Source organism: Aegilops tauschii, chromosome 2 (assembly GCF_002575655.3).
Source record: "Aegilops tauschii subsp. strangulata cultivar AL8/78 chromosome 2, Aet v6.0, whole genome shotgun sequence".
In the NCBI taxonomy this organism is placed as follows: Eukaryota; Viridiplantae; Streptophyta; class Magnoliopsida; order Poales; family Poaceae; genus Aegilops; species Aegilops tauschii.
In genome coordinates, this window is record NC_053036.3 from 586,671,889 (window position 1) to 586,697,179 (window position 25,291).

The following is a 25,291-nucleotide window of genomic DNA, read 5'->3' on the forward strand; positions in this document are numbered from 1 at the left end:
GTCACAATGAGGTAGAGAAAAAACGTTTTGAAGATTGGTTTCCTGAAGCAGATGAGTTTTGTTTTACTGGTGATGTAGGCGCCATAAGTGATGAGGAAGAAGAAGATGAAGTTGAACTACCATACCTCATGAAGAAGCCAAAGACAAAGAGTACTAAGAAAAAGATGAAGGAAAGGGTATAGTTTGACCCCTCAATTCCCAATTCACATTTACTGTTGTGCAAGAGCTTGTGTTTTGACAGTGTTTACCAGTTCAGAGAAGCATTAAGGGATTTTCATATAAGGACTTTGAGGTCTTTTCACTACCACAAGAACTCCCCAACAAGAATTATTGTTCGGTGTTCACAGAGAGAGCATGGATGTGAATTTTACATGTGTGCCTCCAGGATAGCTCATGAAAGAACTTTTTGCATTAAGAAGTGTAACATGGAGCACACTTGTCCAGCATCAGCAGAGAACACAAAGTTTACTACTAAGTGGCTTTCAAAAGCAATTGAGCCTTCTCTTATAGCAGATCCTAGAGCACCTGTAGATGCACTTATTAAAAACAACAAAGTCAAGTTTTCAGTTGATGTATCAAAGAGCTTGGCCTATAGGGCAAGGAGGAAGGCTATGAAGGTTGTGCAAGGTGATCAGAAGGAGCAGTACTATAGACTGAGGGACTACCTGCAAGCAGTTATTCATACAAACCCTGGTAGCAGGTGTATAGTTACAACATTTGAGGACCCAGAAAACCCCGCACCAACTCCTAGATTTAAGTACATGTTCTACTGCTTGCATGCATCAAAGCAAGGATTTCTTAATGGTTGCAGGCCCTTTATAGGTAAATCTACAACTGCGTTTTGTTCAAAATATCTTGTTGAGAAATTTATGGTAGCTAATTTGGGTATGGATGCAGGGCTTGATGGTTGCTTCATCAAGCTAACCACTGGACAGCAAATTCTTGCAGCCTCAGGAAGAGATGGCATCAACAACATCTACCCCATAGCCTTTGGTGTGGTTGATAAGGAAGATTCTGAGAGTTGGACATGGTTCCTAACCCAGCTTAGATGTTGCATTGGAAGTGGAAGCAAATTTGGAACCTACACCATTATTTTTGACAGGCAAAAGGTATGCACCCTATCTTAGCCAGTAGTTCAGATATATTGTTATTACTGGCTTTATTTCTTTTTGTTCATGACCATGGTTATTAATTTATAATCAGGGTCTGCTTAAGGCTATAAATGAGGTGTTCCCTGATTCCCCTCAGAGATACTGCCTCAAGCACATATATGCAAATTTTCAGTCAGCTGGTTTCAGAGGAGCAGAACTAAAGAAGCTAGTAGATTAGGCTAGCTACCCATTCACCAAACATGGCCATGAATTAGCAATGTCAGAGCTTAAAGCAGAGTGTGAGGATGCCTGGAAGTGGCTTAAAAAATCCAAAGGAGACTTGGTGTAGGTCTGCAATGGATTATAATTGCAAAACTGATCTTGTTGTGAACAACCTTAGTGAGGCTTTCAACAAAATGATCCTTGATGTTAGGGCCAAACCAATTAGGACTATGTTTGAAGGAATTAGGACTAAGCAGATGATCAAAAGGAAAAAGACTAGGGAAAAGACAGAGACCAGTAAGTGGATGATCACAACCAACTATTCAGAGAAACTGGAGGAGAATAAGAAGTATGCCAAATTTTGTGAGGCGCATAGGGTTGGTCCCGACATTTGGCAAGTGTCTAGTGGTGAAAATCAGTACTGTGTGAACATAGCTACTAACTCATGTGACTGCATGAGGTGAGACATGACAGGTGTGACATGCAGTCATGCAATAGCAGCAATGAGCAAGCTTCACATGCACCCAGAGGACTATGTGAATGAATTTTCCAAAAAACCACTATATATTGAAGCATACAAAGACATAGTGTACCCTGTCCCTGGTCCTGAATTCTGGCCTGACACCCATACTCAGGATATTGAGCCCCCAGTGTTCAAAGAAAAACCAGGCAAGAAACAAACAGCTAGGAGAAAGGGCCAGTTTGAGGTGCCTGCACCAAAGGACACAAGCAGGATGGGAACAATTACATGCAGCAATTGTGGTCTACAAGGCCATAGATATACTAACTGTGGGAAAGCTCTAAAACCAAGTCTTGAGATGAGAAAGAACCTACACCAGGTCATTTAAAAATGTTGCATTCTTTGTTTAATTATTTTAGGTGTGGTCTATTTACTAACTGTTTTAATTCTGTCATGCAGGAGAATAGAGAAATCTTTAGGGATTCCTCTAGTGCCACCCATCCACCTCCACAACCACCACATCAACACCAAACTTCACAGATGCCATCCTCATCTGCTCCACCTCCTAAAACAATGAGGAACAGAAAAACAACAGCAGATAAGAGAGGTTCATCATCAACAGTTTCAGCAGGAGCAACCAGGTCTTCACCAGCACCTCCAAGAGGATCAGCATCAACAAGAGCTCCAAGAGCATTCAATGCACCAAGAACATCCACTGGAGGCACGTCGTGTGTTCAGCGTGCGTTGCGGCCGTTTGCGTGGTGAGCGTGCGTTGAGTATCAGTAGCCGTTTCGAATTCTCAGCCTTTAATACGTGTCCACCCACCGCTCTCTCTGCTCACTCGCCCACTCGCCGCTCGCACCGCCCACTCCACTTCCCCCTCTTGTTGGGGAACATAGTAATTTCAAAAAAATTCCTACGCACACGCAAGATCATGGTGATGCATAGCAACGAGAGGGGAGAGTGTTGTCTATGTACCCTCGTAGACCGTAAGCGGAAGCGTTATGACAACGCGGTTGATGTAGTCGTACGTCTTCACGATCGACCGATCCTAGCACCAAAGGTACGGCACCTCCGCGATCTGCACACGTTCGGCCTGATGACGTTCCACGAACTCACTACCCAGCAGAGTGTCGAGGGAGAGCTTCGTCAGCATGACGGCGTGATGACGGTGATGATGAAGCTACCGGCGCAGGGCTTTGCCTAAGCACTTCAACGATATGACCGAGGAGGATTATGGTGGAGGGGGGCACCGCACACGGCTAAGAGATCAATGATCAACTTGTGTGTCTATGGGGTGCCCCCTCCCCGTATATAAAGGAGTGGAGGAGGGGGAGAGGGCCGGCCTCCTAGGCACGCCCCAAGGGGAGTCCTACTCCCACCGGGAGTAGGATTTCCTCCTTTCCCTAGTTGGACTAGGAGTGGAAGGAAGGGGGAGAAAAGAGGAAGGAAAGGGGGGGCGGCCCCCCACCCAATTCGGATTGGGCTTGGGGGGGGCCCCTCCTATGCTCCCTTCTCCTCTCTCCCACTATGGCCCAATAACGCCCATATACCTCCCGGGGGGTTCCGGTAACCTCCCGGTACTCCAGTAAATGCCCGATTTCACCCGGAACCATTCCGATGTCCAAACATAGGCTTCCAATATATTGATCTTTACGTCTCGACCATTTCGAGACTCCTCGTCATGTCCGTGATCAAATCCGGGACTCCGAAAAACCTTCAGTACATCAAAACACATAAACTCATAATACCGATCGTCATCGAACGTTAAGCGTGCGGACCCTACGGGTTCGAGAACTATGTAGACATGACCGAGACACGTCTCCGGTCAATAACCAATAGCGGAACCTGGATGTTCATATTGGCTCCCACATATTCTACGAAGATCTTTATCGGTCAAACCGCATAACAACATACGTTGTTCCCTTTGTCATCGGTATGTTACTTGCCTGAGATTCGATCGTTGGTATCTCAATACCTAGTTCAATATCGTTACTGGCAAGTCTCTTTACTCGTTCCTTAATGCATCATTCTGCAACTAACTCATTAGTCACATTGCTTGCAAGGCTTATAGTGATGTGCATTACCGAGAGGGCCCAGAGATACCTCTCCGACAATCGGAGTGACAAATCCTAATCTTGATCTATGCCAACTCAACAAGTACCATCGGAGACACCTGTAGAGCACCTTTATAATCACCCAGTTACCTTGTGACGCTTGGTAGCACACAAAGTGTTCCTCCGGTATTCGGGAGTTGCATAATCTCATAGTCATAGGAACATGTATAAGTCATGAAGAAAGCAATAGCAATATACTAAACGATCAAGTGCTAAGCTAACGGAATGGGTCAAGTCGATCACATCATTCTCTAATGATGTGATCACGTTAATCAAATGACAACTCATGTCTATGGCTAGGAAACTTAACCATCTTTGATTCAACGAGCTAGTCAAGTAGAGGCATACTAGTGACACTCTGTTTGTCTATGTATTCACACATGTACTAAGTTTCTGGTTAATACAATTCTAGCATGAATAATAAACATTTATCATGATATGAGGAAATATAAATAACAACTTTATTATTGCCTCTAGGGCATATTTCCTTCAAGCTCCCACTTGCACTAGAGTCAATAATCTAGATTACACAGTAATGATTCTAACACCCGTGGAGTCTTGGTGCTGATCATGTTTTGCTCGTGAGAGAGGTTTAGTCAACGCGTCTGCAACATTCAGATCCGTATGTATCTTGCAAATCTCTATGTCTCCCTCCTTGACTTGATAGCGGATGGATTTTAAGCGTCTCTTGATGTGCTTGGTTCTCTTGTGAAATCTAGATTCCTTTGCCAAGGCAATTGCACCAGTATTGTCACAAAAGATTTTCATTGGACCCGATGCACTAGGTATGAAACCTAGATCGGATATGAACTCCTTCATCCAGACTCCTTCATTTGCTGCTTCTGAGGCAGCTATGTACTCCGCTTGACATGTAGATCCCGCCACGACGCTTTGCTTAGAACTGCATCAACTAACAGCTCCACCATTCAATATAAACACGCATCTGTTTTGTACTTAGAGTCATCCGGATCAGTGTCAAAGCTTGCATCGACGTAACCATTTACGACGAGCTCTTTGTCAGCTCCATAAACGAGAAACATATCCTTAGTCCTTCTTAGGTATTTCAGGATGTTCTTGACCATTGTCCAGTGATCCACTCCTGGATTACTTTGGTACCTCCCTACTAACTAATAGCAAGGCACACATCAGGTCTGGTACACAGCATTGCATACATGATAGAGCCTATGGCTGTAGCATAGGGAACACCTTTCATTTTCTCTCTATCTTCTGCAGTGGTCGGGCATTGAGTCTGACTCAACTTCACACCTTGTAACACAGACAAGAACCCTTTTTTTGCTTGATCCATTTTGAACTTCTTCAAAAGTTTATCAAGGTATGTGCTTTGTGAAAGTCCAATTAAGCGTCTTGATCTATCTCTATAGATCTTGATGCCCAATATATAAGCAGCTTCACCGAGGTCTTTCATTGAAAAACTCTTGTTCAAGTATCCTTTTATGCTAGCTATAAATTCTATATCATTTCCAATCAATAATATGTCATCCACATATAATATTAGAAATGCTACAGAGCTCCCACTCACTTTCTTGTAAATACAGGCTTCTCCAAAAGTCTGTATAAAACCATATGCTTTGATCACACTATCAAAACGTTTATTCCAACTCCGAGATGCTTGCACCAGTCCATAAATGGATCGCTGGAGCTTGCACACTTTGTTAGCATCCTTTGGATCGATAAAACCTTCAGGTTGCATCATATACAACTCTTCTTCCAGAAATCCATTCAGGAATGCAGTCTTTACATCCATTTGCCAAATTTCATAATCATAAAATGCAGCAATTGCTAACATGATTCAGACGGACTTAAGCATCGCTACGGGTGAGAAGGTCTCATCGTAGTCAACTCCTTGAACTTGTCGAAAACCTTTCGCAACAAGTCGAGATTTGTAGACAGTAACATTACCGTCAGTGTCAGTCTTCTTCTTGAAGATCCATTTATTCTCGATGGCTTGCCGATCATCGGGCAAGTCAACCAAAGTCCACACTTTGTTCTCATACATGGATCCCATCTCAGATTTCATGGCCTCAAGCCATTTCGCGGAATCCGGGATCATCATCACTTCCTCATAGTTCATAGGTTCGTCATGGTCAAGTAACATGACCTCCAGAACAGGATTACCGTACCACTCTGGTGCGGATCTTACTCTGGTTGACCTACGAGGTTTAGTAGTAACTTGATCTGAAGTTACATGATCATCATCATTAGCTACCTCACTAATTGGCATAGGAGTCACAGGAACGGATTTCTGTGATGAACTACTTTCCAATAAGGGAGCAGGTACAGTTACCTCATCAAGTTCTACTTTCCTCCCACTCACTTCTTTCGAGAGAAACTCCTTCTCTAGAAAGGATCCATTCTTAGCAACGAATGTCTTGCCTTCGGATCTGTGATAGAAGGTGTACCCAACAGTCTCCTTCGGGTATCCTATGAAGACACATTTCTCTGATTTGGGTTCGAGCTTATCAGGTTGAAGCTTTTTCACATAAGCATCGCAACCCCAAACTTTAAGAAACGACAACTTTGGTTTCTTGCCAAACCACAGTTCATAAGGTGTCGTCTCAACGGATTTAGATGGTGCCCTATTTAACGTGAATGCAGCCGTCTCTAAAGCATAACCCCAAAACGATAGCGGTAAATCAGTAAGAGACATCATAGATCGCACCATATCTAGTAAAGTATGATTACGACGTTCGGACACACCATTACGCTGTGGTGTTCCGGGTGGCGTGGGTTGCGAAACTATCCCGCATTGTTTCAAATGAAGACCAAACTCGTAACTCAAATATTCTCCTCCATGATCAGATCGTAGAAACTTTATTTTCTTGTTACGATGATTTTCCACTTCACTCTGAAATTATTTGAACTTTTCAAATGTTTCAGACTTATGTTTCATCAAATAGATATACCCATATCTGCTTAAATCATCAGTGAAGGTGAGAAAATAACGATACCCGCTGCGAGCCTCAACATTCATCGGACCACATACATCTGTATGTATGATTTCCAACAAATCTGTTGCTCGCTCCATTGTTCTAGAAAATGGCGTTTTAGTCATCTTGCCCATGAGGCATGGTTCGCAAGTACCAAGTGATTCATAATCAAGTGATTCCAAAAGTCCATCAGAATGGAGTTTCTTCATGCGCCTTACACCAATATGACCTAAACGACAGTGCCACAAATAAGTTGCACTATTATTATCAACTCTGCATCTTTTGGCTTCAATATTATGAATATGTGTGTCACTACTATCGAGATTCAACATGAATAGACCACTCTTCAAGGGTGCATGACCATAAAAGATATTACTCATATAAATAGAACAACCATTATTCTCTGATTTAAATGAATAACCGTCTCGCATCAAACAAGATCTAGATATAATGTTCATGCTCAACGCTGGCACCAAATAACAATTATTCAGGTCTAAAACTAATCCCGAAGGTAGATGTAGAGGTAGCGTGCCGACCGCGATCACATCGACTTTGGAACCATTTCCCACGCGCATCGTCACCTCGTCCTTAGCCAATCTTCGCTTAATCCGTAGTCCCTGTTTCGAGTTGTAAATATTACCAACAGAACCAGTATCAAATACCCAGGCACTACTGCGAGCATTAGTAAGGTACACATCAATAATATGTATATCACATATACCTTTGTTCACCTTGCCATCCTTCTTATCCGCCAAATACTTGAGGCAGTTCCGCTTCCAGTGACCAGTCCCTTTGTAGTAGAAGCACTCAGTCTCAGGCTTAGGTCCAGACTTGGGCTTCTTCACTTGAGCAGCAACTTGCTTGCCGTTCTTCTTGAAGTTCCCTTTCTTCCCTTTACCCTTTTTTCTTGAATCTGGTGGTCTTGTTGACCATCAACACTTGATGCTCCTTCTTGATTTCTACCTCCGCAGCCTTTAGCATTGCGAAGAGCTCGGGAATTGTCTTATCCATCCCTTGCATGTTATAGTTCATCACGAAGCTCTTGTAGCTTGGTGGCAGTGATTGAAGAATTCTGTCAATGACACTATCATCGGGAAGATTAACTCCCAGTTGAATCAAGTGATTGTTATACCCAGACATTTTGAGTATATGCTCACTGACAGAACTATTCTCCTCCATCTTGCAGCTGTAGAACTTATTAGAGACTTCATATCTCTCAATTCGGGCATTTGCTTGAAATATCAACTTCAACTCCTGGAACATCTCATATGCTCCATGACGTTCAAAACGTCGTTGAAGTCTCGGTTCTAAGCCGTAAAGCATGGCACACTGAATTATCGAGTAGTCATCAGCTTTGCTCTGCCAGACGTTCATAACATCTGGTGTTGCTCCTGCAGCGGGTTTGGCACCTGGCGGTGCTTCCAGGACGTAATTCTTTTGTGCAGCAATGAGGATAATCCTCAAGTTACGGACCCAGTCCGTGTAGTTTCTACCATCATCTTTCAACTTAGCTTTCTCTAGGAACGCATTAAAATTCAACGGAACAACAGTACGGGCCATCTATCTACAACAACATAGACATGCAAAATACTATCAGGTACTAAGTTCATGATAAATTAAAGTTCAATTAATCAAATTACTTAAGAACTCCCACTTAGATAGACATCCCTCTAATCATCTAAGTGATCACGTGATCCAAATCAACTAAACCATGTCCGATCATCACGTGAGATGGAGTAGTTTTCAATGGTGAACATCACTATGTTGATCATATCTACTATATGATTCACGCTCGACCTTTCGGTCTTAGTGTTCCGAGGCCATATCTGCATATGCTAGGCTCGCCAAGTTTAACCCGAGTATTCTGCATGTGCAAAACTGGCTTGCACCCGTTGTATGTGAACGTAGAGCTTATCACACCCGATCATCACGTGGTGTCTCGGCACGACGAACTTTCGCAACGGTGCATACTCAGGGAGAACACTTGTACCTTGAAATTTAGTGAGAGATCATCTTATAATGCTATCGTCGAACTAAGCAAAATAAGATGCATAAAGGATAAACATCACATGCAATCAATATAAGTGATATGATATGGCCATCATCATCTTGTGCCTTTGATCTCCATCTCCAAAGCACCGTCATGATCACCATCGTCACCGGCGCGACACCTTGATCTCCATCGTAGCATCGTTGTCGCCTCGCCAACTATTGCTTCTACGACTATCGCTACCGCTTAGTGATAAAGTAAAGCAATTACATGGCGATTGCATTTCATACAATAAAGTGACAACCATATGGCTCCTGCCAGTTGTCGATAACTCCGTTACAAAACATGATCATCTCATACAATAAAATTTAGCACCATATCACATCACAACATGCCCTGCAAAAACAAGGTAGACATCCTCTACTTTGTTGTTGCAAAATTTATGTGGCTGCTACGGGCTGAGAAAGAACCATTCTTACCTACGCATCAAAACCACAAAGATTTTTCGTCAAGTATGTGCTGTTTTAACCTTCAACAAGGACCAGGTGTAGCCACACTCGATTCAACTAAAGTTGGAGAAACTGACACCTGCCAGCCACCTGTGTGCGAAGCACGTCGGTAGAACCAGTCCCGTGTAAGCGTACGCGTAATGTCGGTCCGGGCCGCTTCATCCAACAATACCGCCAAATCAAAGTATGACATGCTGGTAAGCAGTATGACTATTATAGCCCACAACTCACTTGTGTTCTACTCGTGCATATAACATCTATGCATAAACCTTACTCGGATGCCACTGTTAGGGAATGTAGTAATTTCAAAAAATTCCTACGCACATGCAAGATCATGGTGATGCATAGCAACGAGAGGGGAGAGTGTTGTTTACGTACCCTCGTAGACCGTAAGTGGAAGCGTTATGACAACGCGGTTGATGTAGTCGTACGTCTTCACGATCGACCGATCCTAGCACCAAAGGTACGACACCTCCGCGATCTGCACACGTTCGGCTCGGTGACGTTCCACGAACTCACGATCCAACAGAGTGTCAAGGGAGAGCTTCGTCAGCACGGCGGCGTGATGACGGTGATGATGAAGCTACTGGCGCAGGGCTTCGCCTAAGCACTGCAACGATATGACCGAGGTGGATTATGGTGGAAGGGGGCACCGCACACGGCTAAGAGATCAATGATCAACTTGTGTGTCTATGGGGTGCCCCCTCCCCGTATATAAAGGAGTGGAGGAGGGGGAGAGGGCCGGCCTCCTAGGCACGCCCCAAGGGGAGTCCTACTCCCACCGGGAGTAGGATTCCCCCTTTCCCTAGTTGGACTAGGAGTGGAAGGAAGGGGGAGGAAGGAGGAAGGAAAGGGGGGGGGGGACGGCCCCCACCCAATTCAGATTGGGCTTGGGGGAGCGCGCCCCCTCCTATGCTCCCTTCTCCTCTCTCCCACCATGGCCCAATAAGGCCCATATACCTCCCGGGGGGTTCCGGTAACCTGCCGGTACTTCGGTAAATGCCCGATTTCACCCGGAACCATTCCGATGTCCAAACATAGGCTTCCAATATATCGATCTTTACGTCTCGATCAATTCGAGACTCCTCGTCATGTCCGTGATCAAATTCGGGACTCCGAACAACCTTCGGTACATCAAAACACATAAACTCATAATACCGATCGTCACCGAACGTTAAGCGTGCGGACCCTACGGGTTCAAGAACTATGTAGACATGACCGAGACACGTCTCCGGTCAATAACCAATAGCGGAACCTGGATGTTCATATTGGCTCCCACATATTCTACGAAGATCTTTATCGGTCAAACCGCATAACAACATACGTTGTTCCCTTTGTCATCGGTATGTTAGTTGCCCGAGATTCGATCATCGGTATCTCAATACCTAGTTCAATCTCGTTACCGGCAAGTCTCTTTACTCGTTCCGTAATGCATCATCCCACAACTAACTCATTAGTCACATTGCTTGCAAGGCTTATAGTGATGTGCATTACCGAGAGGGCCCAGAGATACCTCTTCGACAATCGGAGTGACAAATCCTAATCTTTATCTATGCCAACTCAACAAGTACCATCGGAGACACCTGTAGATCACCTTTATAATCACCCAGTTATGTTGTGACGTTTGGTAGCACACAAAGTGTTCCTCCGGTATTCGGGAGTTGCATAATCTCATAGTCACAGGAACATGTATAAGTCGTGAAGAAAGCAATAGCAATATACTAAACGATCAAGTGCTAAGCTAACGGAATGGGTCAAGTCAATCACATCATTCTCTAATGATGTGATCCCGTTAATCAAATGACAACTCATGTCTATGGCTAGGAAACTTAACCATCTTTGATTCAACGAGCTAGTTAAGTAGAGGCATACTAGTGACACTCTGTTTGTCTATGTATTCACACATGTACTAAGTTTCCGGTTAATAAAATTCTAGCATGAATAATAAACATTTATCATGATATAAGGAAATATAAATAACAACTTTATTATTGCCTCTAGGGCATATTTCCTTCACCTCTCCCTGTCGAAATCCCCGCCGACAACCACCCCCACCGTTGTTGCCATGGACTGGCAGCTGGCCATCGAAGATCTCGCCGGCAACAACCAGGAGCTGCGCGCGAAGTACAGGGAGATCGCGCGCTGGTTCCCCAGTCTGGCGATGATGAGGAACCACGTCCGCGGCCTGGTGAAGGTGATGACAGCTGTTGAAAAGCAGCGTGCCTTCCCTGCCGGCTACGCCGTCCCACCGGCGACCATTCTCCTGTGGGCGATGCGCGAGGTGCAGCGCTCCCCCGACCCCAGGCAGCGCGGCCGTTGGTGGATGTACCGCTCATCCACCACGCCGCCGGCCGCCGTGGATCACGTCACCGATGCCGTCCTTGCTCTCCCAGCCCCCATCAACAACGCCTACTGGGAGAGGCGCAATCCATGGGTCCTCGGGCCAGACGACGACTCTGAAGACGAGTCCTCCGGCGACGAGTCCTCTGACGATGATGAGGACGAGTCCTCTAACGACGAGGTGGAGGAGGTCATCGTACTCTCCGACGACGAGCCTGATGTGCAGCTGCTGGCTCCCGTCCTCGACGCTGTGGAGGGGGACAAGAACCTCCCAATCCACGTGGATGCGCTGCCGGAGGTCGCCGATCTCCCAGAGGTCATCGTCGTGAAGCAAGAAGAAGATGGCGGCGATGAAGATATGGTGGAGCAGGCGTCGGGCAAGAAAAAGAGGGCGGCGGTGAAGAAGACTGCGGTGCGCTGCTCCCAGCGCCTGAAGATGCTGAAGAAGGAGGACTGAGATGCTGCCTTCAGTTTCGTCAGTGTAAAAAAAATTCAGTTTCGTCAGTCCTGAACTTTCGTAAGTTCAGTAAGTTCAAATGTTCAGTTTGGTCAGCACTATGTGACTCCTAGGGCAGTTCTATCTCTGTTGAGTTACTTTGGTACCCTACTTGCTATCTATGTATGCCAGCAGTATGTCAGACTATGTATGCCAGCCTATCTATGTATGCAGGCACTATGTTTAGTTCTACTTGTTATCTATATTTAGTTCTACTTGCTATATACTTGCTATCTATGTTCAGTTCTACTTGCTATATACTTGCTATCTATGTTCAGTTCTACTTGGTATCTACTTGCTATCTATGTTCAGTTATTTGTCAGACTATCTAAGTTGGATATGGGCAACACTGACTATCTATGTTATCATTTCCAACTATGTCACTACTGTCAGTTAGCCACACATAATATATGCAGAGTAAAACAGTCTCATCATAGATAAAACATTCTTACTTACTTAACTAAGCATGAGTACTCACTTAGCATAGTAGGTCTTAACATAAAAGTCATTACATCATAGATAAAACCACCTAGTTCTTAAACCATAACAGTACCTCCCTCCCTCATACCATCTTGATTCAGGTTCTGAAAGCACATGAAACTTTCCCAAAATATACACCAAACATGCATGACATTCCAAGGCCAGCTATATATATAGGCCTACTAATTATTTACCCCACACAGCAAGCACTTCACTCATTCATAATTGCCTTGATCCTGTCCAGCTTATCTTTGCTGGCATGCCCAGCATTGAGCAGATCAGTAATCAGATACTCCAGCTTCTTCTTCTCTTGCTTAAGTAGGTCCTTGTCCCCCTCCACTTCCTTCATGGCCTTCCTCATGTTCTGAATGATATCTGCTTGGCTTTGAAGAATGCACCTTTTCTCCTTGGCAAGCTTCAGCTTTTCCATACTTAACTCAATCTTTGCCTGATCCTCAAGTTGTTTCTTCTTCTCATTTAGTTCATTGATTGCCTGACTGGTATAGTCCATGTCATGAGACATCTTGCCATCTTGATAGTCAAAAAGCTTGGATACATCTTCCACCAACTGGCTATAGTTGTTTAACAGGAAATCAATTTCCTTCTTTAGCTTGGCCACCTCTTTCTCATGGGCTTGTTTGTCCTTCACCCTCCCCAAGTTCTGCTCATGGTACATGTCCCAAATCCTTGTTAGGCACCTTTGTAGAATCTCTGGCCAAGGACCATCCACCCACTCCACAACCCCACAGTTGACACTAACATCCTACAGAAGCAATTATTTATAATTAAGCACAGAGCACCTAGTAACAAACTTAGTACAAATAACTCAAGCATAAACTCAATTCAGTTAACTGAAACCCTATGTTTACATCAATGCTCTCTGAATTATGCAAACATAATTCTTTGATACTAAGAACAGAACACCTTATTTAGCAGCAGAGATAAATTCATGTAACTTTGTTCTTTTCAGTTAACAACTATATTCAGTTAACACCTAACAGATATATTCAGTTCACAGTTCACATTTAACAGGTGTTCTCAGGTTCAGTCATTTATTGAATTCAGTTAACTAAAGATCTACTTTCACATATATGCTTCCATATGTATGGACTTTGAAGTTTCAGTTCAAAACTACAGCACACATCTCTGCACAACACACATCTCTGCACAACTTAATAGATGCTGCACCACACATCTCCAGCAGCAAAACACATCACACACCACACATCTCCACCAGCAAAACAAGTAAGCCTGCAAGATTTAATACCTGCTGCACAGGACAACCGAGATATCGCCTCCCAGTCAAGGCACCTTCAAAAGCTACCATCTTCTTCGGCCTCTGATGATGCATCATGCACGGCGGCAAAGATTCAGTGTAAGAACCACAGAAAGATGGATCCACCACACTGTCAGGGGTTTCCTGCAAAAGAAACTTGGAATCAAACCAAAAGCAACTTGGAATCTCCAATTTGGATGAACTAACCCTAACCCTAACTTTGTTCCACCATTATGCACTTACAAAGATTTGAGGATCCATTGAAACCATGCAGGTGTCCTCGTCCGAGCTCTCCTCGTCATTCCAGGACGGCATCCTCAAGTTCTACCGGCAGCAATGGTGGCGGCGGCAACGGCGATATGCTCAGAGCACCAGGGGGAGGGAGAGGATGAGGAGGAGTGACTGAGAGAGCGAGGAGGAAGAGGATGAGCGAGTGGCTGAGCTCGCTCTCACTTATTGGACCACCGACAGCCGCCGTTTCCGACCGCAGACGCGCCGTTAACACGCGGCGGGCGTCGGTTGGCCACCGTGGCACCTGAATCATGGGACCGGCTGGTCAATTTGGTGCTTAGCGCGGGCGCAGCGAGCGGTTTCGAGACTTGGTAGTTTTTTGCCACGGATTAGGAAAAAATGGTAGTTTTCCGCACAAAGTCGTAAAGTGGTAGTTTTCTGTCACGTTTTCGTGAAATGTGGTAGTTTTTGGTTAAATACTCGCGTATATATAACAAAAAGAAAAGTACTCTCCCTTTCTCCAAAAATAAGGACTATAACCTCAAGCCTGCTAGACGTCAACCGACTTATCCTTGGCAAGGATTAGCTGGGTCGTGCACCATCTGATCTACCCCTCGCCCTCCACTCACTATCTCTCTCCACAACCCTCCAAGGGAATGGCCTACTCCTGTGTCGCTGTCCTCACCAACAATGCATACATCCGCGGCAACCTACATGTTTCAACACAACATCACCCCGTCGTCGGCTTGCAGCAGTGCCACCATTGTCGCTCTGCATTCAGCTCCGCAGTCAAACAACAACCCGGCGCGTCCTTTTTGAAACATGGTGGTGCGATGACGACTGTAGGCTGACTGTGGGCTTGCAGCACGGCGGATGCTGGAACGCAATTGTGGTGGCGAAGGTGGCCTTTCAACCTGGCGACGCGACGACTATTGTTGCAAAACAAGAGTTGCAGCTCAGCACTGGCAACGACTGATGGTGCAACGCAGCGCGGGGAGGCAGAGGTGTCAAGGCATTGCAACGTAGTGTTTCACTTCCGTTGCAACACAACATCAGTGGCGCTTCAACTTGCGCTCGATGGTGATCTTGGTTGAAGGTGCAACGGCGGTGGTCGCGTCGCCTACCTCCTGGCTTGCAGCAACACGACTGCTGCAACGAGGGATGCAACAACGACGATGTCGCGGGCCAGGGAAGGTTGGTACGACGAGTGCCGCCCCTTTTGGCACCGGCGGTGCCTTTACAACAACGAGTGCTCCATCTTGCAGTTGCAGCAGCAGGGGAGGAGGGAGAGCTTGCAGAAGCGATGGCTCTAGCTTGCCGATATTTGACCCGATCAGGACGAAGGCAGAGAAAAGAAAGAGGTGCGGAGGAAGAAAGGGATGCTGAATGGAATTGCAATGTGGGGAACGGGAGGTGGAGCTGCGGAGAAAGACGAAGGAGAAACTCCAAAGAAAGTGATATCATATAAAGACCCGCTCCTTCTCTATGGGGTCGACTTATTCGCCACTTGTTCTTTTCTTATTTTTATTTTGGTCTTATTTATTTTTGTTAATGTTCCTTTTTCACCTTTTTGTTAGCTTGCAAAAACGTCTTATATTATGAGACAAAGGGGTAGGAGTTTATCATATTTGCCCATGGAACAAGAAATATTTTTGATGAGTCAGCTAGATATTTTACAAAACTGGATTAGAGATATTTTACAAACTTGGGTCATCTGAGCTTATTATTTGAGCAATAATCCTACAGCTACGAACGCTTACGTAAAGTTTTACATTACCTTCCTAACCAACTCTCTCTCCCCCTGATTTTCACGTTGGTGGGCCCCCGTCTTTCCCTATCTCCAATCAAAATTGTCTATGTTGCTAATTAGGTAAAACACGTAGCTCCTTGTATGTAGGTGTAGCATTACCATTATTTGAGTTGTCGGATAAAATTTCTATCATTCCTGTAGAGTGAATTGTGTGCTAACTAACTGAAATGAGCACGAAAACAATTTCCAAAATCATAAGGTGCAAATTATCAAAAAAAGATATCCTCTAAGAGTGATTGAATGTTCATGAAAGGAAACAGAAGAAAATGATTGAGGCCTCCCCCCTCCCCCTCTCCCGAGGGCGACTCGGGGGCGACCTAGGGTTCCGCCGCGCCGCCACCCCATTCCCTCCTTCCTCGCCGCTACTGGAGGTGGTCGCCCCCCCGGCAGCTGCTAGTGAGGGTGGCGGCGAGGCCTTCAGCCGCTCCCTTTTGGCGGTGAGGGCCCGAATCTGAGGCGGCGACCTTGGAGTGGTGTGGACAGCTCTTCCCCGGCGGCGGGAGGTGCTCGTCGGTGAGATCGGCCGGTTCCCCTCAGCTGCGCGGCCAGCGAGGTCCCGGCGGGCGGTGGTTGTGGCGTGGGGAGGCCTCGAGCTCCCCCGTCAGATCTGAGACGTTCCACTCCAGAACACGTTGCTCAACCCCTGACCGCCCCTGGATCTCTGGCGTGCGCGCCTACTAGTGTTGTTGGCTGGTCCGGTGGGTGGCGACAGGGAGCATGTCCAGGGGAAACCCTTGACCGTCAGTGGTGGTCACGGCGTCGATGGCGTCCCGGATGCCATTCCCTCCCTGGTGGTGACGTCGAGGTTCATCTTCCTTGCCTCACCCCTTCTTCGGTGCCCGGGTGAAAACCCTAGCCTTTGTGGCTGGGCGGCGATGGCGCTACGGCATCGTCACCTTCCTGAAGGCGCCGCCTTGGGCATGGAGATGGTAGGTGCTCGCGGCATGCTCGACTGGTTCCTAGTGGCAGCCCTTCTTTCTGCACCGTCGTTGCTCTGGGTCGAGTTCAGTGTCTCTTCCGGGTGTTGTGCCCCTCCCAAGGTGCTCCAGTGAGTCCGGCGGTGCGGCGCCCTCGAGCCTAGGTGAGAGGAGATAGGGGTCCCCTCTCCGGCGACTGCAATGCCTTGGTGGTGTTGGGGACTGTTCCTGGTGAGCTCTGGCTTCGTCCTGTGGCTGTGATGCTCTCCTTCTGGTCGTGTCTCCGGTGGCGACTCCGTCCCTTTGCAGCGCTCTGTTGTGCATCGTGTTAGGGGCGTCGGCGATTCCTCTGCTTCGGGCGCACTGATGGGCGAGATTGTGGTGTTGTAGCTTCGGTTTCGAGCATCCCTGTCGTTTGCTTAGCTTCCTCACCTTGTACCTGTCGTCTGGGGTTGCATCCCCATTTTCTTCTTCTTTTTCTGTTATGTTTGTATGTTGCTGTTCGTTGTATCCTGGACGGTTGATGGCTTTGTTAATTCAAAGTCGGGTTAGGTCAAGCCCTTCTCGGGCTTGGCCGGGCCTTTTCTCTAAAAAAAAATAAAAATGAATGTTCATCCTGAAGGAGATCCATCCTCTTGAACATGTGTCTCTCACACAAACATGTTGAAATGCTCTCCAAATAGCAGATTTAACTGGATAAACACATAAACAAAATAACATTAGCTGCTAATATGTGGAGAATACCAAGACTAGAGTGACAGTCATACATGACACATCCATTAGCTCAGAAATAAGGAAGAGTTTCAGAATTCCGAAGCCTAAACTGCAGATCGCCTTTTCCTTTTTCAGCATAGTTATTCCAGATTCTTTACAACCATTTTTAGATACAGACAAGCCACACATTTTTAGACATCTGCTTGATTTTCGCACTAGTGGCATTACCACACTGTACTATGTATACAAGCCATGCGTCATAAAATGCATTATTTTGCAAGTCCACAGCTTTAATTTTCTCATCTACACTTTTGTGGAAAGCCACACACTGAAAAGTTAGCATTGAACCAGCTACTGCGAGGAACCATCGATCAAGATGGGGGGCCGATGGAGGCATGGAGCCACCGAAGATCAAAAGCATAAAAGCATCAAATGAGTTCTACACACCTTTAATTATAGTGGTAGTTTCTAGTATACAACTGCACAACTGCAGAGCAACTGAAAACCAGAGAGTCTTACAAATAGATTTATTTTGGCACATACTCCCTCCGTACGTCTAGATACATCCGTTTGAGCGTCAACTAATCCCGGACGGATGGCGTAGCATATAAGCTGAATGAATAGCTGAAAAATGGAAAAGGAGTGTCCTTTTATTCTCCCCAAAAAGGCGATTAAGTTGATGAACATCTAGCGTCCTGCCAAGGTCGTCAAACTAGCGGTGTTAACCGAGTTATCTCTTCCTTCTTCCGCTTCATGTTTTTTTCCAACGAAATATAAAGGTTGCTTCGGTGTTGGAAGTGGCATGACCTCGTTGTCCAGCATAGACACGACGAGCGACATCAGTGGCCTAGCACTTGGGCTGTCCTGGACGCACAAGAGACCGACGTGGATGCACAGTGAAACTTCATGCAATGAACAGCTCTTCAGAAGCACCGTGTCCAGGAAATCCCTTGTGTTTCCGTCCTTCAATAAGTTCCATGCCTGAAACACGGTCCAGGATAATAAGTTCAGAGTATTTGCTTGTTTTCGGGATAATCAATTCCAAAGCATTTCATAGCACTTACATAATCTATGAGGTTTCGAAAATCCATTATAAGATGATGAGGTGAGCTGATCTTTAATCCACTCACGACCTCCAGTAGCAGAACACCATAGCTGTAGGCATCAGATTTGACAGAAAACACACCTTTCATCGCATATTCAGGTGACATGTAACCGCTGTTTGATACAAATAATTTCAGGAACAAGTATGAAAAACTTAAATGAGTTCACACATATAAATAAAACTTACCTGAGAAGATTTGAGGCGTTCAATACTTAAGAAACTTTTTGGTAATTAAACATTCACAATACTGTATAAATAATATAGTTTAATGCAGGAGTTACTCACTATGTCCCGACAACATGTCTAGTATTTGCTTGTTGCTGGTTGTCACCAAAGATCCTTGCCATGCCAAAATCTGATATTTTGGGTCTCATATCCGCATCCAACAAGATGTTGCTTGCTTTGAGATCTCTATGGATTATAGTCATTCTTGAATCTTCGTGGAGGTATAATAGTCCTCTAGCTATCCCTTTGATTATCCTAAACCTTGTTGGCCAATCAAGCATAGACTTTATAGCATCATCTTCATGCCGAAAACAGAGCATGTGAAACTATGTTAGTTTTAAAATCAGGCATGCTCCAACTCAAGAATCATTATAGGTCATTAGGACATACCAAACAGTAAGTAGTCTAAGCTTTTGTTGGGCAAGTACTCGTACATCAGCAGCTTCTCATCTCCATGGATACAGTAACCAAGAAGTCTAACTAAGTTTCTGTGTTGCAGTTTTCCGATAAGAACTACTTCATTTACAAAATGCTCTATTCCTTGGTCAGAACACTTGGTAAGCCTTTTAACAGCAACTTCTCCGCCACCTTCCAGTATTCCCTATGTGGTGGCATAACTCAGATTAATATCCACCGTTGTAGTTATCAAAGAGAAATTCATGTTACCTTGTATACTCTGCCGAAGCCACCTTTTCCAAGCACATTGGAGTCGGAGAAATCATTCGTAGCAGCGACAATGTCTGGAAAGCTAATCCGCAGAAATTCTGAATTCTGATTGTACGCTTCATCAGAATTGCTCAGTTGTCCTTGCATCCCAAAATCCATGTGTCCCTTGTTCTGGCGCCTGCCTGTCAGCAATTAACATCAATTATGTTAAACACCGTTGCATCAACATGACATGCATTGGGTACATAATCGACTCTTGTTCAACCTCTCAACTTGCGCATCCAGATAAGATACATGCACACAAGTATCAGTAGGCTTGCAATGACTGGGAGTACAATCTTCAGCGCGCCAGTCTTCTTTTTGCTGACTGCAAAAATATATACCATGAGATAACAATTCCTACTGAAGAAGTGTGTGTTAGTGTTGAGTTTAGGACATCTGCGATGCTCTGCATATGTCACGTTTAATTTATATCCATGTCAACTTCTGGTTGAGTGGAATGAGTAGAAACTAAATATATGATGTTCGGTGTGATACTGTATCTCTCACAAAATGGAGTAAGATACAACAAAAAAGGATGAACTGGGGCAGTGGCGGAGCTTCATGGGGGCCAACCTGGGCCATGGTCCCCCAGCTCATAAGAAAATATGTGTATATACCTTAGTATTAGGCCTATTTATCCACTAAAAATCATTCCAAAGCAATTATGTTTGCCCCCCGATTTTGGCTCAAGCTCCGCATTGCACTGGAGAGCAGGTTGTGTGAAATTGTCTGCGGACACCACTGGTAAAATTGACAAACTCTGACGAAGTGGATTCTAAATGAGAATTATGGAGGAGTCAAATATGAAAACAGAACTGCTTTTGATGCAAGCTGGATAGAACACAGGTGGTAGTACCCACAGACCAGGATTATTGTTGGTAATATATGCAAGAACAAAATATATAGTCTAAGGTTTATTATGGTTATCATCCAGAAGTATAGTTCCTGATCTGCCTTAACACTTCAACGATGCTCGATGCACATCATAGCTTCAATTGAAGGTAACTGAACTGCGGCGTGCTTTAGCTGTAGCAGCCAACTTGCAGCAACCTTAGTCCTATAATTGTAATTGTAGTAACAACCACCTTAATAAAACTTAGGCCAGTGGGCACCCAATTACACCATCTAAGAAATAAGGTGGGCAAGAAGCAAATACCTGCCAAGCTGGGAATCCTTAGGTACAGATTCTCACCAAGACCATCACGACGCTTCGAGGTGTCAATAAGCTCCCCCATCCAAACTAAGCACCTCGACTGGTCTATAGTCCTGCCGATACTAGTCAGGTTAGCATAAGCGTATGCAGTGCATGAGCAGTTCCGGCTGCATTCTGCTGTGCATTGGTCGAAGCTTCTATTCCTAATGTACAAAAAATTGTCAGGCGTCTTCGTGTTAGGCAAGGTGACGAAACTATCTTCTTCACTACAATGCAGCTCCTTCTTTCTCCAGCATCCTACGGAAAAGTCGAGACCATCAGACTCAAACCCATCAAGACACTTGCATGTCGGAACAGCTTGAGTGTTATCGCAGTAGCCGAACGGGCCACACGAGGCATAGCGGTCGCAGTTAGGAGTGGGGTGCTCTGAGAAAACATCCCAAGACGACGAGTTTCCGTTCCATGTCAGGAGCTTCACCATGCCCGTGTAGTGCAGCAACACGCGCATACTTGGAGTGCCTTTGGAGACAGTGTACGTCAAGTAAAAATCATCCCCTCTGCTTTCAATGTTTTGGTACATGATCGGGCCAGAGTTGCCCTGATACACCGCATAGACAAATACACCATCCAACGCAGCTCTGCGCCAGTACGGTCTTGTCCCATTCCAAGCGAAGATCTGGAGGCTCGAGTCACCACCCAGGGAGTAGTTACTCGTAGATGGGTCATCAGGGCCCCTCCAGGCGACGAGGTGATTGGCGAAGTTGGTGTAGTTCTTCAGCGGCAAACTCATATTCGGGAGCATGGTGTCGGTTGGATGATGGAAGCTCTGCCATATATCTGTGCCATTCGGCGACCTGATGACCAAGTTCCCGGAGTCGAGCAAAATAGCAACAGCTTTGAGGCCATCGGCAGCGATGTTGTTCGTTGTTGTCCAGAGAGTGCGGCCTTTGGAGTCTGACAAGACAAGGTTAGATCCATTGGTCAGAACCAACTTACCATGAGAACTGCTGGCGATTGGGTTGTCGCGGTTTGCGACCCACACGTATGTTCGCTCGGGGATGTGGTGGTACCATATGCCGATGTATGAGTTTGCCGTTGAGTTTGTCAGGGAGAAGAAGCCGAGAGCAAAGATGCCACCATTTGAGACGAGCTTGTCACCGGGTGAGAGTGGCTTTGCCGGTGTTAGGCGGTCATCGGACTTGCAGAAACAAATCAATAACAGGAGGACAAAAACTGGGAGGGGAGTCATCCCCATTAATAAGGCCTTCTTCTACATATGCTTGTGAAGAGCAAAGCAAGGAGATGGGATGCAGATGCTTGGGACTGTTTGCTTGGAGGGTTCAAAGTTCAAACACACTAAGGTAGAAAGGCGAACACGGCTCGGAGATTTGGTATTCCTGATGTAGCTGCTGGTCACATTAACATGAGTTTTCATATCCAATAAGTCCTCCTAGTCCTAGATGTGATAGGAAAGGCATTGCGGGTGGTCTCCGTGAGGAACTGAAGATCAAGAAATTGCCAATATCTTCTCACGGGCTACATTATTGGCTGTGTTGCCTGACTGCATCAGGCAAAGAGAAACTGACCTGTCCCTGTTTGCAGACATCGGCCGGCAACGGTCACAGTCGTCATGAAGAAATATGTGCCATGGCGGTCCGGGGACTGGACTTGCACGGCAACCAGGCAAACTAACACCGCATGCACTGCCAGAAATATCCAGAATTGATATCTCAACATCCAGCATCCTTGCCGTTCGATGGCAACAACCAAGGGTTCACAAGTACTGTACAGACTACACGACAGAACGAAAACAGGTGTGCTACAAGAAATGAGTTACCATCAGGTGGAGCTCCGCCGGGGTAGCTCGCGGCGGGTTGGAGGTTGGCTTGGTTATCGAACCTGGGTATCTGGTGGGACGAACGCCCGGGACGCTGAACGCGGGGCGAGCCGTCGGAACTGGAGGCGGCAGGGGAGGGTGACCGCGGTGGCGCGATGGGGTGCCGGTCGCCTGCTATTGCCGGCCTCGGGAGAGGAGGTGGTGGAAGATGAGTCGCAGGAGACGCGCATCACGAGCAGGACAGCGGCGCCGGCGGCGGCGGGTCAGCAGTCGAGACGGCGGCCACCGCGCATCAACTTTTTTTTTTTAGGGGTACCGCGCATCAACTTCCACCGGTAAAAGTTCGGCTTTCGGCCCGTCACGTTTCTCTCTATCACCCAGCCCAAACTATATAAACAGAGGAGGTGTCTCGCGGTATGTGGACCCTGCCCACAGAAATTACGGCCCAGTCCCTCTCACAGACACTATGCGGCCCGCTCAAAACACAAAAAACGTATGCGGCCCGCTCCATGTGTACCTCGTCTCTCTCTTATACCGGGCGAAAGGGCGACGGCTGCCGAGATCCGCGACGCTCAGCCCCAGCCTCGCCGCCGCTGCCGGGGATAGCCGGGGCCCGGGGCACGTACGCCTAGATTAGGGTCGAGGATGTTCGGGATACGGGCGAGCGGCGCGGCGGATGGGCACCTGTACGACGACCTGGATGGCACCGCCGTCCTGGCGCTCCTCGACTCCCGCTGCGACGTCGATAAGGTCGACGCGTTCATAGCGTCAAGCGTCTACGCCGACCATGTCTCCCCGCAGGTCCGGCTAGCGTCCCCCTTGTCTCTTCTCGTTTCATCTCATCTCATCTCACGCCGCGGATTCGGGCGACTGAATTGCGTGACGTGCCGGCGTAGTCGCTTGAGGTGAAGAAGCTCGTCTACCTCTACCTGCTCCACTACGCCCAGAAGTAAGCTCAGCCCCTCCCCCTCCCCCTCCCCCTCATCCGCACTCCTCCGCGCCTGTCATAAGTTGAGCCAAATCCTTAATAGATTCGTTTGCAATTTTTTCCCTGTGATTAGTTGAGACAGATCGGAGGTAATTAGCCAGGTTATGGAACGGGTTGTTAAAGAAACAATCTCTTCTTTAGCAAAAACAAGTTCCCTCGATGCTTGGACTGGACCATGAAACTGCTGGCATTGCAATGTTTGATATGTCAAAATATAATCTTCTAATGTTGTGCACACTTGTATTTAACACTCGTGCACAATCTTGATTCTAGCTGCGAGTAATCCTAGTCGAGCAGACATGATGCGTTTGCATTCAGGCAAACTTGTCTAAGGAAGTCTGAAACCTGTACAATGCTTCTCCAGTGAAAAACTTTGTCTGCGTTCATCATAGTGCATGGAATGAAAAACCTGACAAAATTAAATCGTGGCTATGGGTGATCCTAGTCCTACTCCTGCCAGAGCAGACTTGAGTTTTGCACTCGGAGGTTAGGAACTACAATATGATGTTGCATTTTAGTTGTCTGAAAAAGTTTGAACCATATGCGTTGCTTCTCTAGCGAAGAAACTACGCCTGTCCCCAGTATAGTGCAGTGAGTGAAAGCATCGAGCTTTGCTTTGTGTTTGTGTGTGTGTGCAGCGAGTGAAAGCGTCGAGCTTTGCTTTGTGTTTGTGTATGTGCACGGGAGGCTGATGGCGCTGTCCGTGGCTATGGCTAACTACTGAGTATTCGTTATGGTTAGATGGTAAAGGTAGCTTACCTGATAAGATCTGACCAGTGCACCATGCTTGCACGTTGTGTCCAATAATAGTGGTAGCATATATGGCTTTGGTATAATAACTGACTAGCTCAGTTCTCACATACTGAACTAGAAAGAATTTACGAGTGTCAGTAAGCTCATCACCTGAGAGATATGCCCGTCTTATCTCAACGGAATCGACAATAGTCTTATTTACTTGGGGAGGAGGGGGGGGGGGGGGGGGGTAACTTTTTTACAGAAGAGGAGAATAATTTTTGGTATATAAGGATGTTTGCATCACAAACTTGTTATAGTTTCTTGGTTGATTGGATGTATAAGTTTAGGATTGGAATAATATGATTTCTTGTTATAGTTTCTTGGTTGTTTCTTTAGAGAATCTCTAGCGGATACCCTAAACTTAATTTCCCAAACCTTCTCCCTATCCCCAAAAGTCAAATTTTTTGAAGGATTGAACTTTTCCTCAGCTAGTAGATGCCTTCAACTTTAATTCCCTATAATTGACATTTGATTCACGCAATTTATCGAACACTTTGCCTGTGAGCAAACCGCCTACACACATTGAGCTAAATCCATCGCACACACAATGAACTTGCTAAACCCATCATAAACCCATTGAAACAAACCATTGGCAGCTTTGGATTATTAAACAACTAAATCAAATGATCACATAGATTCTAGCAAAATAAATCATTGACATGGTTGGTGCTGTTGTACGTATGGAACACCACAAATCAAATCCAACCCAAGTAAAAAGCTAGCGTCTCTAGTTTCTCACCAAATCTACACCGCAGCTGGCTCTCACTTGTCATCCTCTCCCTTTTCTCTCTTGTCGACAAGTGGGCCCTCCTCTCCCTTTTCTCTCTTGTCGACAAGTAGGCCCTACTGACAGGTTGAAATTAGCATGTACCACTTCAG

General features: G+C 46.0%; 2 protein-coding genes across 3 annotated transcripts; one reads left to right on the forward strand and one right to left on the reverse strand.

Moving 5' to 3' along the window:
* Nucleotides 1–425: 425 nt before the first annotated feature.
* LOC141041302 (uncharacterized) lies at nt 426–1,329 on the forward strand. Its single transcript, XM_073507437.1, has 3 exons — nt 426–822; nt 898–1,109; nt 1,204–1,329. Exons 1-3 carry the CDS (start codon nt 426–428, stop codon nt 1,327–1,329), a joined length of 735 nt encoding a protein of 244 aa, XP_073363538.1.
* A 16,530-nt stretch (nt 1,330–17,859) lies between these two features.
* Nucleotides 17,860–22,991, reverse strand: LOC109776372 (G-type lectin S-receptor-like serine/threonine-protein kinase B120). Of its 2 annotated transcripts, none has more exons than XM_020335009.4 (7): nt 20,796–22,985; nt 19,863–19,964; nt 19,598–19,779; nt 19,322–19,532; nt 18,992–19,229; nt 18,666–18,819; nt 17,860–18,582 (listed from the first exon to the last, which is right to left on the reverse strand). In XM_020335009.4, the coding sequence occupies exons 1-7, from the start codon at nt 22,045–22,047 to the stop codon at nt 18,289–18,291; spliced, it is 2,433 nt and encodes an 810-aa protein (XP_020190598.2). In that variant the 5' UTR covers nt 22,048–22,985; the 3' UTR covers nt 17,860–18,288. The 2 variants fall into 2 exon arrangements, with proteins under 2 accessions (XP_020190598.2, XP_020190599.2); XM_020335010.4 differs by having other exon boundaries at nt 18,022–18,582; nt 18,666–18,756; nt 20,796–22,991.
* Between the last annotated feature and the right edge of the window lie 2,300 nt (nt 22,992–25,291).

What these genes read in the sequence shown, in the direction of transcription:
- LOC141041302 (XM_073507437.1), top strand. Translation starts at nt 426, where the DNA reads ATGGAGCACACTTGTCCAGCATCAGCAGAGAACACAAAGTTTACTACT. An exon ending in TGGTTGCAGGCCCTTTATAG is followed by an intron (nt 823 to 897) that starts GTAAATCTACAA and finishes GTATGGATGCAG; the next exon opens with GGCTTGATGGTTGCTTCATC. An exon ending in TTATTTTTGACAGGCAAAAG is followed by an intron (nt 1,110 to 1,203) that starts GTATGCACCCTA and finishes ATTTATAATCAG; the next exon opens with GGTCTGCTTAAGGCTATAAA.
- LOC109776372 (XM_020335009.4), bottom strand. Translation starts at nt 22,047, where the DNA reads ATGGGGATGACTCCCCTCCCAGTTTTTGTCCTCCTGTTATTGATTTGT. An exon ending in CTGGATGCGCAAGTTGAGAG is followed by an intron (nt 19,780 to 19,862) that starts GTTGAACAAGAG and finishes AATTGCTGACAG; the next exon opens with GCAGGCGCCAGAACAAGGGA. An exon ending in TTCGAAACCTCATAGATTAT is followed by an intron (nt 18,583 to 18,665) that starts GTAAGTGCTATG and finishes ACCGTGTTTCAG; the next exon opens with GCATGGAACTTATTGAAGGA.